The 14,342-nt window shown below is 43.9% G+C and overlaps 2 protein-coding genes across 5 annotated transcripts; one reads left to right on the plus strand and one right to left on the minus strand.

Moving 5' to 3' along the window:
• Positions 1–536: 536 nt before the first annotated feature.
• manf (mesencephalic astrocyte-derived neurotrophic factor) lies at positions 537–5,267 on the minus strand. Of its 2 annotated transcripts, none has more exons than XM_046385246.1 (5): positions 5,052–5,267; positions 4,306–4,433; positions 3,084–3,225; positions 2,334–2,581; positions 537–753 (listed from the first exon to the last, which is right to left on the minus strand). In XM_046385246.1, the coding sequence occupies exons 1-4, from the start codon at positions 5,137–5,139 to the stop codon at positions 2,397–2,399; spliced, it is 543 nt and encodes a 180-aa protein (XP_046241202.1). In that variant the 5' UTR covers positions 5,140–5,267; the 3' UTR covers positions 537–753; positions 2,334–2,396. The 2 variants fall into 2 exon arrangements, with proteins under 2 accessions (XP_046241202.1, XP_046241201.1); XM_046385245.1 differs by having other exon boundaries at positions 537–2,277.
• A 3,769-nt stretch (positions 5,268–9,036) lies between these two features.
• oser1 (oxidative stress responsive serine-rich 1) lies at positions 9,037–12,697 on the plus strand. Of its 3 annotated transcripts, none has more exons than XM_046385236.1 (4): positions 9,037–9,327; positions 10,308–10,417; positions 10,582–10,698; positions 11,383–12,697. In XM_046385236.1, the coding sequence occupies exons 2-4, from the start codon at positions 10,341–10,343 to the stop codon at positions 12,302–12,304; spliced, it is 1,116 nt and encodes a 371-aa protein (XP_046241192.1). In that variant the 5' UTR covers positions 9,037–9,327; positions 10,308–10,340; the 3' UTR covers positions 12,305–12,697. The 3 variants fall into 3 exon arrangements, with proteins under 3 accessions (XP_046241192.1, XP_046241191.1, XP_046241193.1); XM_046385235.1 differs by having other exon boundaries at positions 9,038–9,560; XM_046385237.1 differs by lacking the exon at positions 9,037–9,327 and adding an exon at positions 9,602–9,757.
• The last annotated feature ends 1,645 nt before the right edge of the window (positions 12,698–14,342 follow it).

Genomic DNA, 14,342 nt, shown 5'->3' on the forward strand with positions numbered 1-14,342 from the left:
TGGTCACATACATATATATATATATATATATCGTTGTATGTGTCTTTTGTATAATTTTACCTCTAGTAGAAGTGAAAGTTGCCTATATGAACAATACTTGAAGTCTAAAAGTATCTTGACTTAAAATGTACTTAAGTATCAAAAGTAAAATAAGTTAAGTGTTTACATGTTTACAAGGAGTTAATCAAGCAGCTGATTCTGATCTGATTGTCCTGGGTTTCTTCTCAACTAATTGGTGATAAAATAAAAATCAATGAAAGTTACCACATAAAATAACTGGAGCAGAAGCATAAAGTATGGAAATACTCAAGCAGAGTACTCGGAACTTTCAAGAATTTCCCTCCAGGGATTAATAAAGGAATTCTGATTCTGATTCTGATTCTGATTCGGAAAGGTGTACTTGGGTACAGTATGTGTTGCGAGTTACTGAGTCCGTTGTGTCCGTTACTCGTGTGGCCAACTGTCCGATATCAGACGATTCCTGATCTACTCAACATCACATTTCATTTCAGAACCACAACAGCCTCCAGTCCGCATGAGTTTTTCTCTTATTTTAATGAAAAGGTAGAACAGTACAGTCATAACAAACGTCCGGGCTGCACTCGAAGGTCAGCGTGAAACAGCAGCGTATTTTAATTTTCCATTGCCCACATAACAAACCTTCTATCACGTCTCTCCAGGTACACAATAAAACATCCATCCCTTCTGAAAGAGTCCAGGGTGGTGGGGGGGGAGGTTCAGCTTCACCTGCCACTGCAGCGTGAGAAGAAAAGAACATGAAATGTTCTTACTGAATTCGAGACACAGATGTGGATGTGTCCCAGCTCCTGACTGGGGGATCCTGCAGGTGAGTCGGCGCTGCTTAGAGCGCTCAAGTGGGGTTCACAAGACCTACAGCAGCGCCACAGAAAGCGTCTGAATGTCAGCAGGGGCAGGGGGGGCAAAACTAACATACAGTAAAGGAAAGTAAATCTTTCAAATAAATATCTTACTTGCTCTCCTTCCTGTGTCTAACCTACAGCACATACAAAACCTTTCAGACTCACCTGGTCACGAGTTCCTTACCTCATCAACAACACCCAAAGCAAAAGGTTTTCAGTGCATTTTAAAGCTCCGTCTCTCCAACCCGAATGCAGAGACCCTGACTGAGCTGTTGAGTTCTGCTGGGTCCAGCCTGGGTTTCGTCAGACCATGGGATTTTACCTGTCCTGGCGCTCCTGCTGAGCGGAGGGTGACTCGGTCAGCTGTCTGACCGAAGCCTTCGTCCCTGACTGTCCAGATGTGTTTCACAGGTCTGTCTTGCACCTCACCTGAGGGCCCTGGCACAGACAAGTGAGCGCCTTCACTAATGATGGCCACTGAACTCAATCAGGCACACAGTGACTCTGGAAAAGGGATATTTCAGTCTTTTATTTTGAATAAATTAACACTTCAAAAACCTTTTGCTTCGTCATTGTCAGTGACTTTGTGAGAAAACAAAATGAAGTGAATCCACTTGAATAAGAAACAAAATGTGGGAAAGGTTTTGTATGCACCATCAAGTCTCTCCATGTCCTTGTTTTTCACTTATTATGCAGGATCATCAGTTTTCTGGCACAAGGAGATCATTACTTTCTGCTTCTGTTTAAAACTGCAGTGTGGAGGACTCATGGCCACTGCCATAAATGCCAAGTTTAACTCCTGACCACTGCTGTCCTGCAAGAAGCTTCAAGTGTCCTGAATGAGACCAGTAAACAGGTAGTTTGACAGGCTGGAACTGGAGCGACTGCTGGCTGTAAACTGATAGGAAAAGACTAACACGGTGGTTAAAAGGGGAGAGTGTTGGAGATCTGAATGTCTCTACAGGAGGATGGATGTGAAGGACAGCTTCACGCTCTGTCTTAATTCAACACTCATTCACTCTTCCTCACACTGCCCATTAAGAGAGCTCTTCTTCAAGTGATTATCATGTGAGTGATGAATGCTCATTGCCCTCACTCTCCGTTTAAAGGTGCTCTAATGTTCAGCTCAAGCTTCACGAATTGTCTTCCTGCAGGCTTATTAGTAACAAAAAGAGAAAATTTCATACAAAGCTCCAGTGGAAGACAACCACACTGTGAAGCTGGATCTTCTACATGTGGGTCACATGATGGAGGGATCTAGGAGGGCCTGATGGCAATGTTAATGCACACGTGGGCATGTGAGTATTGTTTTAAGACAGAGCTCCTTCTCTTGGAGGTTTGGTCCAAACAGCAGCCTCCTGCAAACAACCGGCTCACCTGTCACCTGCTGACATATCTGAATCCATGTACCACAACCATACCACCCCCCCACCCCTCCCCCTCCACACTCACTGGTTAGCAGTCTGCTCCCAGTCAAGTCCAAGTGTGTGATGAAATGAATTGTGCTGTCGCTGATCACAGATCTGTCCGTGCCCTGGCGGCCGCTGGGGCGTACTTGGGCATGAGTTCCGTGATTTTGCGGATGAAGTCAGATTTTTCGGCACAACCTTTGCAGGACTCGCCCCACTCCTCCAGAATCTTCTTCAGGTCCTTCACTTTGAGTTTTTTCAGGTCCACTGTGGTCAGGTCCAGCTGTTTGTCTACATGGGACACAAGAGACAAGAGACACAAGAGACAAATGGATCCTTAAAGGTTCCCTGTTGAGCTGGTTTTATTCTGAGACCTGCGCTGCTGCTTGACTGACATCTGATCATAGACTGGATGTCAGACTTATCCAGGTGTCCGTTATGTCCCACCTGAACCACTGCAGCTTCCTCCTACCTGTCTGCAGTCAGCCTCATTCACAGTGCTGCCCACAGGGCTGCTCCACCCTACCTCCACCCTCCACTCACCCTCTGTCTCTGGACGTTTAGTCGCCCCAGGCCTCAGAGCCCTCAGTATGAGCTCTGCTCTGTTATGTCTCCTGAAGTGTGCACAGCACAGTTACTGAAAAACACTTTCTCTGACTACATCTGAGAAACACTTCTGTCAGCGTCTAAAAGGTAAACCTTTCTGACACAGCTGATGTGTGTCTCTTGCTACAACATCATGTAACTATGGAAAGATGGAAAGATGGAAAAGACGGAACTTTATCATGCTCACCATATTTCAGCTCACAGATCTGACTGTCCTTCTTCTTGAGTTTCTCACAGATCTTGTCCACAGGGACGTGGTAGCTGAGAGGTCTGGACACCTCATTGATCATCTTGGTGGCTGCGTCACTTGTTGCCCCGATGTAGTAACACTGGATATGTGAGACAGGGGGGAAGGAAGCCGATTGGACTGTTTAACAGGGTTGAGAGGGTATAACAGGGATTTCAGTGTCTCTGAACTGTTTTGCCTTGTGACGCCCAACAAAAAACACGAATTACAAAGTTCTTACAGTGCAGGAACTCACATCAGAAAGTGAGAATCAGAATCCTGCTGCCTACAATTAAAACAATGAGGTAAAGTCAGTAGCAGTAAGTAAGTAATCAGTTCTTTTACAACTACTAACACCCAACAAAAATCCAGACATGAATTCAATTTAGTCTTTGGGCCATTTTAAATTGAGTTTAATTATTATGGTTGCAGACAGCAGGAGACGGTTGCTCTGAGGTTGGCTCAGACCACATGCTTTGAGTAGTGTAAGGATAACAGACGCAACCGACATCAGAGCAACAGACAGAATGGATTCTTGATAACAGAAACAGGCCGATTTCCAGTTGGTTCACTGTGGTGCAGATGATGTCTTTGCTCTCGTACCTGCTCAGGTAGGCAGTGAGCTCGCTGTTTGTTTCCACTGATTTCACCACTGAATCAGTGAAGAGAATCAGTGAATGTACAGAACTACAACCCCTACAGCAGACTCTCTTCTAAAATTTGGATCATTTGAAGAGTTTCTGAATTAAATAAAAAACTTTAGAAACTTTGTTAAATGTTGTCTAATTAAATTCTTACTTACTGTTTGTCCACATCAACACAAGTGAACTGATGTTAAGAGACAGACACACACACGATGCTGCACTGAGAGTAATGTCCAGTCACTGTACTGAACTTTAAACTACTGACTGCTTCAGTTTGTGGTGCTTTTACTCCAGCAGAGTAACATACACTTCAGTTTGTTAGGTTTGACCAAATCTGTGTGTGTGAAGTCATTTTACTACTCTAACTGGAGAATTAAGAAAAATTCGATGGGTCTTGTGATGTTTTTGGCCACTGTAACCATAGAAACATCAAGATCTAATGCCCGCTCATCAACTGGTGAAAACATCACTTTCTTCGATTTTAAAATTATGATTTAAGATGGAGGTGAGGACAGGAGTGGCCGGTGCAGCTGACTCACAAAGCGGTTTTCTTTGCCTTTGGCATCTCTGCAGATCTTTGTGAGGGCCTTCTCGATGTCTGCGCTGTTGAAGTTTACGCTGTTGTCTTTCAGAGACTGATAAAACTTTCCGAGGAAGGTCGCACACACTGAAACAAAGAGTACCACACATGTTAGACACCTGGACAGGTGCAGGACCGGAACAGCTGGACAATCTGCCGTGAGTCTTCCTGAAGCTAATTATCTGTCCGTTATATTAGGTCACAGTGATGGTACAGTAACGATTGTACTTACACCTGAAGCCAATGGTGTACAAATACTGTGATGATGTTCGTTTCCTGTACTGAATACAAAACCTGGTGTGGACGTGAATCTGCTTCTTACAGCACAATGAAAGTGAACAAGCTCCCAGCCATTTCTACAAAGAACCATTCAAATCTGTTCTTTCCATTTACTTTAAAGACGATTATAGATAAACGATTAATAGGAAACGACGGTTGCTCTCAGCTCTAATAAAATAATAATCATAACATCTCACTGCACTGGGGTTTAATGTTAAGGTGTTAACTCTGCGGTTTAAGTGTGCCACGGGCCGGTCCGGTGGGATTTGCGTTCCCTGTTAATAGTTAAGAGCACCGTGTGGTAACCGATGTGTTACAGTTAAAACGCTCCCCCCGCTCGGCTCACGGCGACAGTATGTCAAAGTTGCCGAAGCCATTCAGCAGCGGTAGTAACGTTGGCTAACCGACGCTAGCAGACAAACCTACCTTCACACTCTCCTTCCTTCAGGGCTTCGGCCGAACCAGGCACCAGGGCGAGGGCCAGGGCCACCGACAGGCCGCTTAAGCACAACATCTCGGTAGAACAGCTCGGAAACGGTCTTCTTTATGATCTTTAACGGATCTGTGTGAGCTTCACTCTCATGAGTCGTTACGGACGCCGGCGAAGTGAGCACGAAGCCGTTCCTGACTGTACAGGCTTTCCGGTGCCACGTCATGCTATAGCGGCATCTCATTGGTCAATAGGTCCGACTTTTCCGGTATCCCTCCACGCATTTTTTTCTGATTGGACGAAGACGAAACATTCCGGGAACAACGTCCAGTTGGCGCCGTCTGATTGGACCACATCCACCCCGTGCGTTCATAGAGTATTTGTATGTAAAATATACGTACAGGAAAAAAAAAAACTTATTTCATAGTGTAATTCTTATTGTTTCTTTTGTTTACTGAAAGAATAGAAACACGGTTCAGAAGAAAGGTAAACAGCAGGTGGTCTTTGCTTTCAATATTATTCAGAAACTGATTCTCATGATTTATGTTCAGACTTGATATCATTATACAATATAGGACTATGCAATGTAATGCAGTTGTAAGCCCCTCCCCACTGCATACAGGAAATATATAAACAAAAATATTTCGTATTAGATGGAGACAATGGAAAGGAACATTAAATTATATTTGCACAGGAGATATACAGTTATACATATATGCATAGGAAATATGTACAGTATATAAAATATAAGTCTTACAGTGCAGAAAAGTCTTCAGGTAGGTGTGTGAATGTGGACATGGTGTGCAAAAGAAGACCAGCAGACTCACAAAGTCTGCAATACAACATTGAACAGCTATTAAGAATTGCAGATCATCCACAAAAAATAATTTCAAAACTTTGCAAAATGATTGCCTCCTCTACCTCCACCATAACACTCTCAAAAGTAAAATGGGAAAATGACCTGGTACTCCTTCCAACCCCAGATTTCTGGACAAATGTCTGCAAAAATCTATTCTCCATGACCTCTAACACCAACCTACAACTCATACAATATAAAACTATTTACAGCACTCACGTCACCCAAAGCAAACTATTCAAAATGGAAATATCCAACACACACACCTGTTCACCCTGCATTGTGAGGAGCACTGACACATATTTACATGCCACTTGGATCTGTGAGCCAGTCAAACTACTATGGATCCCAGTTACAAAGAAACTCTCCACCAACTTGGACTGTAAAATCCCACTCTCCCCCTCACTTTGTCTTCTAGAAGACACCACATCTATCCTCATTCCACAGAAACTGAAATACCCACTACTTGTCTCTCTAACTATTGCTAAGAAAATAGTCTTTCAAAATTGGAAATCTAGGAACTCTTGTCACATAAATCATTGGATCAACCTAATCTCAGAACACATCCTCACAGAAGAACTTTCAGCTCAAAACAAGAATAATATATCAGCCTTCAAAGACATCTGGAATCTTTCCATCACCTTTTTCCAAACTCAACCATAACTGAGCCACATACACCCCCTACAACACCTATCCTCTGTTATGGCAATTTCTTGTCTGCCTGTCGCGAGTTAAAAAAGAAACAAGAAGACTGGAAGGGCAGCATGCACCAACAAGTTTGATCTCTATAGAGAGGAGGCAGCGCACAGAACCACACGGCAGTAAGCAGTTCAGAGGTTTGTCCTACTGACTGAACACATCACATTTTTATACTTTCTGATGTGTCTCTGGTCCTTCATTTGGAGCTTCACAAACATTCCAACATTCCTCTGCAGGTTGACAAGTCGGGCACAATGAAAAGGCAGTGAGCCATTTCAGGAACTGAGGTAATCTGTGGTGATCAAGATGTCATCCTCCCCTCTGCTTTACCCAGGAAGGTATTCACAACGGGGCAATAGGAGTAGGTTCACCAGGTCATTGTTTGGTCACTATGACTAAGGCTACACACTAATTACATGAAGTATAAAGTAAAAGTATAACATTATCTCATTGATACTACAAAGCATACAAAATTTCCATCACACCGCAGTATTTGCATTCCTGATACATAACCCCCACCCCCTCTTTCTCCCTCCTTGCACACACAAGTACTCACACACACATGCACACACAAACAACTACTAGCCCTCTCAGTAGACCTCCCTACTGTAACAGTAATACTTTAGAATAGTACTTGTTGTTCTACCTGTCTGTATGTCAACTTGTGTTTGTCTGTCGACTGTCTGTCTGTCTGTGTCCCCCTGTTGATCTCTTTGTCTGTCTGCCATCTGTCTGTCTGTCTATCCACCCGCCTGTCCGTCCGCGTCCTTCTGTATAATTGGTCTAATTTTGTCCAATTTTGTGTAATCTGTCCAATCAATTTTTGTTTACGATACTATCTGTTTACTTCTCAACATCGGATGGATGTGCGTCAGTTTGGAGTAACCACTGATTGTAAATAACTGAAAATAAAAATAAAGTTGTCCTCCTGTGAGGGGGTGGTGGCGGGCCAAGAAAACAAAAAAAAAAAGAAAAAAAGAAGAAGAAGCCCAGCAGAACACAACAATTTGCAGATGCAGTGCAGAAGAGTGTTCAGTCCTTAACACCATATTCAGCTCAGTGTGTCACACATTTTTCTGCTTTTACAGAGGAGAGATAAGATTTACTTTGAGTTTGGAGTTATTCAGACAGCAATAGAATGAGAAAACTGATGAAACTGACACTTTTTCATTTCAAATATGGTGGAAACCTTTTAACCTGCGCTGTTCACAGCTCAGCTGGTCAATGTTCATATTGATCACTTTGATACGGCTTCAGATTTATCAGACACAACACACAGATCACTTTTTTATTAGTATACAGGAGTTAAACGTTAAAAAGAAGAGAAGTCTAATGAAGGACACACAGTCCACTGATGTGATAAACATCATAAATTATATTTTCCTTCAGAAGTTTGAAAACTATATTGATGAGATCTTCTTTCTGTGAACTGTGACCTGAAGCAGCTTTTATTTATCAAAAACCTGTAGATAAAAAAATTCTATGATAAAGATACTGATTTTTCCTCCATTATAAGTTTAATTGTTAATATGACAAGATTTTGCATTTCTACAAACCCTGTATTTGTAGTAGTTCCTCTTGAACTTCCGCCTGCTTGTGTAAAGCTTTCACATCAAGTCAACACTTTGTGTGTTTTTACCCAAAGTTTGCGTGCCTGTAATAGAGCCCGGCATAGGGCGTCTAATAATAAACCTGTTCAGAAGGATGACTGTTGACCAACGGCCCTGTGAGCTCCTTTTGGTTCGTTTGTCCATCCAAGGGACAACAACTTGTATTCAAAACACGACAGACAGCAGAAATAAGCTCAGAACTGCAGCAAGCTGACAGCTTCTGTTCAGATTCAGATGTCAGTGGGCAAGAAGTATGCAGATAAATGCAGAAATACCACAGTCTAGAAGTACTCTGTTGCATTCAAAATCTAAAGTAAAAGTAGAAAAGTATCAGCATTAAAATGCTTGAAGTATCAAAAATGAAAGCAGAAGCACTGTAGGCCTGTATTATGTTTGTATTATTTATGTTGCAGCTGGAAAAGGTGGGGCTAATTTTAATGGCTTAAATACTGCTGCATAGGATCTGAATTTATTCAATTCAATTTAATTCAGTCTATTTATATAGCGCCAAGTCACAACAAAAGTTATCTTATGACACTTTCTAAGAGCAGGTCTAGAACAAACTCTTTAATTAGATGTGCAATAACTACAGTTATAAAACAAGTGTGACTGAGTAAAAAGGAACAATTCTTCCCTTTTATAAAATAGCATTACAATGGAAACACTGCAGTAAAGTACCCAAAAACTGCATTAAAGTACTTGGCTGGATAGCTGGAGTTGAGGCAGCGACTGGCTGTGGCCGACAGGCTGCGTGCTGCCTGTTATGTAACAATGACGTAACACCTTGACACGTCGCGTCACGGCCACACACACACACCGTCACAAACACCAACAGGACAACAGCACAGTGTCGTGGTATCGGGCCGCGTCCAGTTTGGCTGATGCGTGGCACATTAAGTTTGATGTTTTTTGTATCGAACGGATCGAAACGCGGGGAGTGACGTGAGGGGGCGGTCCTTCTCCAACGGTGACGTCAGTAGTTCAGCGCGTTGTTGCAGAGTCACTGCGACGGTTCGACTGTAAACAAGGCTGAAGTAAGCTCGGCCTCGGCGTCCCTTCATCTCGGATCTTCGCGACCATCGGTGTTCGTTCGTCAGCGACTTCGTGGTACGAGGTTCGCCGTCCGTGCGCTGTGTTTCAGTAAAGGCTGAGGTCGTGTTTTCGCGGAACACGGAGCTTTAACATTTCAAGCTAGCCACAGCTAGCCTGTCAGCCCTCTTAGCCTGCCTTAGCTGTCGCTAGCCTCGCTAGCTTGTCACCGTCCAACGGCCTGTCGCCAGGGAGCTGATCTTTATGCCCTGGGCATATCTGTCTTCACTGCGACCAGGATATCCTGAACCGTGAGTATCACCTCCAGTGTTTCCAGAGATTTCTACACGGTTCAGAATCGTCCAGGCGACGTCCTGTGGACAGATGGCCAGTTAGCTCCGCAGCTAAAGTAACGAGTTAGCAGTAGCCAGCGAGCTGGGAGACATCCTATGTTTACAAGCAGCAGGAGCCCCAGTCGTCTCCGTGGTCCTGCTGAGGGATCACAGAGGTCTGTAAACAGATGTGTGCTCTGCTCTGAGCCTCATAAGATTTTACCTGCCTACACACCAGGCCTGCTACAGTTGGCAGGGACTTCAGCAGCTTACTGAACCAAATGCCAAACATGTCAGACAGTTTCAGAATCAGAATTCCTTTATTTATCCCCGAAGGGAAATTCTTTTTCGTACAGACTTTGCACTTGCAATTTTCCCGACCAAGAAAGAAAAGTGAAAGATATAAAAATAGGATAAACAAAAACAAGATAAGTATAAATTTACTTAAAGAATTTCACTTCGGGGATAAATGAAGAAATTCTGATTCCGATTCTGAAAAATACAGGTATTCACATGTGTATCTATTTTAATATCCTGGCTAATTGGTTTTCAGTCTAACGCTTCTGCCTGACTTTGTTTCCTGAAGCCACTGCCCTAATATTTTGGCCCTGGGCTGTGGAAACCTGGACAATGTTGAGTTTCCACGCAGATTTAACCTGAAAGTCTTGTCCACAAAGACGCAGTCCAAAACTGTCTGATAGTCTGAGTGTTGTGTGTTTGTTTCAGCTGGGTGGCTGGTCAGAGCAGCCTCCTCCCACCATGGAGGCAGGAGGAAAGGACTGTGAGGAGGAAACCCTGCAGACAGCCTTTAAGAAGCTGAGGGTCGATGCTGAGAGGTAAATAAGACTGAATGTCTGCCTTCCTCACTCTGCTGCTGTTAGCATATGCAGAAGATGCTAGTGTGTTGTTACCACGTGCTGCTTATGTCCATCATGACGGATTTAACTCACTCAGTAACAGACACTTTCTAAAACTTCATCTGTTTCCGTCTTCCTCGCAGTTTACCCGGAGCTGTGAGTGTTTCGGAGGCAATGGTTCCCCGAGCAGCATCACGCGCTTGTCTCGATTCCATCGGAGCGAAGCCCAAACTCAGCTGCCCGAAGGACAACTGGCATGGGTGGGTGGAGGTGGACGGGTCTGTCCTGTCAGCACTATCTGAGTGTGTGATAAAGTGACCTGACATGCAGAACACTCTGCTTTAGTTTCACACAGACACTGTGATAAAAACATTTTATGTACCAACATCACTCATCTTATTTTATTAGCTTTGTATGTGCAGCCTAAGCTGCCTGTTAATAAAAATGGCAACATGTCGTTATGTTCCTGATGATGAGCAGAACATCTGCACATCTGCTGACAGCTGCTGAAGATTCACCTCATGTGACATTTAGCGCATATTTTTGATGTTTAGTTACTGTGATGCGTATGAAGTGATGATCAGAAAAACATGCACCACATCATTCAAGCATCTTCTGTCGGTATGACGAAACCCGAAGTGACAGCAAAGCTGTTGTCGTGGTGACACTGGCTATCACGGCTCGTTCAGCGGACTCGTCACATGTCACAAGTGATACGGTTTTGTTGTTTGCCAACGGAAAAGAGGATGGGCTGTTGTTCAGGTGTTTCAGGTCCTGACCTTGAAATGTTCCTGTGTGTTTTCGCACCAAAACACCACATTTAGCGTTTCCAGGTTTTGTAGTGTGATTCTCTCTATAGATTTCTTTATGTTTTTAGATTATTTTTAAGATTATGATTATTCTATAATGTTTATCATTGTGTCCTCCCTTCCCTCCCTCTTTAGCTGTATGAGGAAAACCTCTAGAGGAGCGTCTAGAACCCAGCGGCGTCGCAGGTCCAAGTCCCCGATCCTCCACCCTCCTAAGTTCACCTACTGCAGCACCGCGGCATCTTCCGTACTGTCGACCCCTAGTGGCTGCCTAAAGCACCAGCGCCTGGCCGTGCCTGAGCCCGTGGAGCCTCGTCCTGCAGTCGATGGAAGACTGTCCTGTGTAGCAGTCCCTGCCCAGAAAGAGCTCCCTTCTTCAGGGACTTCGGGCCACATCTCTCCTCTGGTGTTTGGATCTCATGCTGAGTATGAGACGCATGTAGAAGCTGTGATTACCCCACAAGAGATGCCCACTGCTGTTACTGCTCTTGTGGCATCAAGCAGGCAGGATGAAGGAAGCTCTGGAGCTGCCCCGTCAAGCAAGAAGAGCGGCCCAAGGAAAAGTGCCTGTGATGGAGCAGAGTCTGTAGCAGGAGCTCCTTTGATATCGGGAACATCGGAGGCCGCTGACTTCCGAGCTCTATCAGAGCTCAGTAGCAGCATTGGATCTGCAGAAAGCCCGCACGGGTCCTGCTTCTGTGCCTGGAGAAAGAGTTCAGATTCCCAGGACGAGAGCCAGCGGGGGGCTGAGTGTCAGTGCCAGTCCAGCCATCAGGGCTGGGCTGGTGTGGAGGTGTACTCCTTCACGGGGCTCCGCAATGTTATCTCAGAGTGCGAGAAGAGCCTGCCGAGCCACGAGGACTCCCCCAGAACTCTGAGCGCCAGCAGTAACACCGCCTCAGCTTCGTCATTGTCGTCGGGCTCCCCTCGCTCGTGCTCGGAGCAGGCGAGAGCCTATGTTGACGACATCACAATAGAGGACCTTTCTGGCTACATGGAGTATTACCTCTACATCCCCAAGAAGATGTCACACATGGCTGAGATGATGTACACTTAGTCGAAATCTTTATAATATTATGAGGAAATCACAAGATAGAGAGGGCTTTTCTTTTCTGTGGCCGAGGGACAAGGTGGCCTCGAAGTGTCAGCGGTGGAGAGAAGAACTGATCAGACCTGGAAGTTGTAATTTAATTGATTTGAAGCCAGTTTCCCTGCCAGAAACAGATTCTCACCAACTATTTCTCATTAATTTTGCCCTGCTTTTTGTGCTACATTTAAATGATTTAATGTTCTGTTTCTAAATGAAGATGCCAAAGCTCTTGGTGCAGGGTCTTGCAGAACGAAATAACAGGAAGGATGTGCGAATTTATGATGCCAAGTGTTTGTGGTGTAGTGATCTTGAAAGTCACCTGACTGGATTTCATTTCACTCAATAAAGAAGCAAAATGTTTGTTCGGAGTCAGTCATTGTGTCTCACTTTGATGACTAAAACATCAAGCAGGACGGACAGTTGAGTCTTAAAGTTTGATCAGTTCACACTGGATGTCAGCGTCCACAGGCTGATTCTACTTTGTTTTGTTCCTTTAAAGAAAACTGAAAACAGCATTTGATTCAGGGGGCTTTCATGCTGTTACTCTGGAAATGGAAGCGTGCACATTCCACTGTGTACTTTTAGGTAATTTTCTGGGTCTTTTTGTGGAAAGTTCAACCTGTTCATTCAAAGAGAAACAGTTTCACTTTCAGTAAGGAGGTAACTTCCTCTCATATGTCCTGAACCGACCACATCAAACATCTTTGTGCTCAGAAGAAATGATCAGTTCCTGTTGTGTTCTTCTCATCTTCGGCAGCCTCTAACCGCCCGTCATCACAGGGTCAACCGCATGACGATGATGACGCCGGGCAAGATGAAGGCCTTCATCAAAGTCTGATTTTCAGGAAAACAACAACATCGCTCCAGTGAAATGAATAACAAACGTATTTCCAATAAACACTCAGTGTGGGAATGTGATAAAGTACAGTATTAAAGTATGTGTACTTTAGAGTATTTCCCGCTGTTCTGTACATTTACAGGGAAGTACTGCACTTCTTACTCCACTACATTTAGTTGATATCAATGACTACACAGATTCAGACATTAAATACAATTAAAAACTGCATTGTGAGGCATTATTACACACTTAGCTGCACAGTACATAAAGTCATCAAACCGAACTTTAACAGCTGCAGCACTAAAGTGAAATCATAATTCAATAATACATATGCTGGAAATGAATAATGAGTACTTTTACACTTGATACTACTTTTGTGCATTTACTTACATTTTAAATGTAGGACATACAGTATTTGGACACAGTGGACTTGTGACTCTTACTCATGCAAACGCTATGAGTACTTTCTTCACTGCAGTAAACATATAAACAGACAGGAAATCAGAACTGAAAGTAAAGTTAAGGTTTTAAACCCATGAAGTTTGTGAGTCAGCTGGCTGACTTTTACCTTTGGACCAGTTGTTGCCATTTCTGGCCACCAAGAGGCAGTGTTTCCTTTGGATTTCCTCCGCGTATGCCTCAACTTACTGTAGGACAGGCAGCGATGAAGTTGTGTGCCTGTTGTCCTCAGCATTCAGGGACGAAACTGATCTGCAGACATGAAGAAGGTAGGAACTACAGAGATGCACAGAGGAAACATGGAGTCCAGACACACACTGATTCTTTTTAACTCCCATCAATCTCCTGTCCGTCATCTGACTTCACTGTCATTACGCCTTCATGTGCTGAACACTTGGCAGGATTAGGACTAGAAATGAGATCTTTCAATTCAGTTGAATTCAATTTTATTTAGAGTGTCAATTGATAACACAGTTATCTCAAGACATTTTACAGGTGTGTAAATAACACATTCGAAAAAAGAGAGAAGAGAATCAGAGAGAAACAGGTCCAGGTCACTGAATAAACATTTGGCCACAGTGGAAAGGAAAAACCCTTGCCTTTTAACAGGCAGAAACCTCAAGCAGAACCAGACTCAGTGTAGACGGCTTTCTGCTGTGACCGCCTGGGAGGAAGAGGGGGGAAAGGAGAGACAGGAGAGGGGGAGAG

Source organism: Scatophagus argus, chromosome 3 (assembly GCF_020382885.2).
Source record: "Scatophagus argus isolate fScaArg1 chromosome 3, fScaArg1.pri, whole genome shotgun sequence".
NCBI classification, from domain to species: Eukaryota; Metazoa; Chordata; class Actinopteri; family Scatophagidae; genus Scatophagus; species Scatophagus argus.

What these genes read in the sequence shown, in the direction of transcription:
- manf (XM_046385246.1), bottom strand. Translation starts at nt 5,139, where the DNA reads ATGTTGTGCTTAAGCGGCCTGTCGGTGGCCCTGGCCCTCGCCCTGGTG. An exon ending in AAGGCAAAGAAAACCGCTTT is followed by an intron (nt 3,226 to 4,305) that starts GTGAGTCAGCTG and finishes TCACATATCCAG; the next exon opens with TGTTACTACATCGGGGCAAC. An exon ending in GATCTGTGAGCTGAAATATG is followed by an intron (nt 2,582 to 3,083) that starts GTGAGCATGATA and finishes TGTCCCATGTAG; the next exon opens with ACAAACAGCTGGACCTGACC.
- oser1 (XM_046385236.1), top strand. Translation starts at nt 10,341, where the DNA reads ATGGAGGCAGGAGGAAAGGACTGTGAGGAGGAAACCCTGCAGACAGCC. An exon ending in CTGAGGGTCGATGCTGAGAG is followed by an intron (nt 10,418 to 10,581) that starts GTAAATAAGACT and finishes TCTTCCTCGCAG; the next exon opens with TTTACCCGGAGCTGTGAGTG. An exon ending in CCGAAGGACAACTGGCATGG is followed by an intron (nt 10,699 to 11,382) that starts GTGGGTGGAGGT and finishes CTCCCTCTTTAG; the next exon opens with CTGTATGAGGAAAACCTCTA.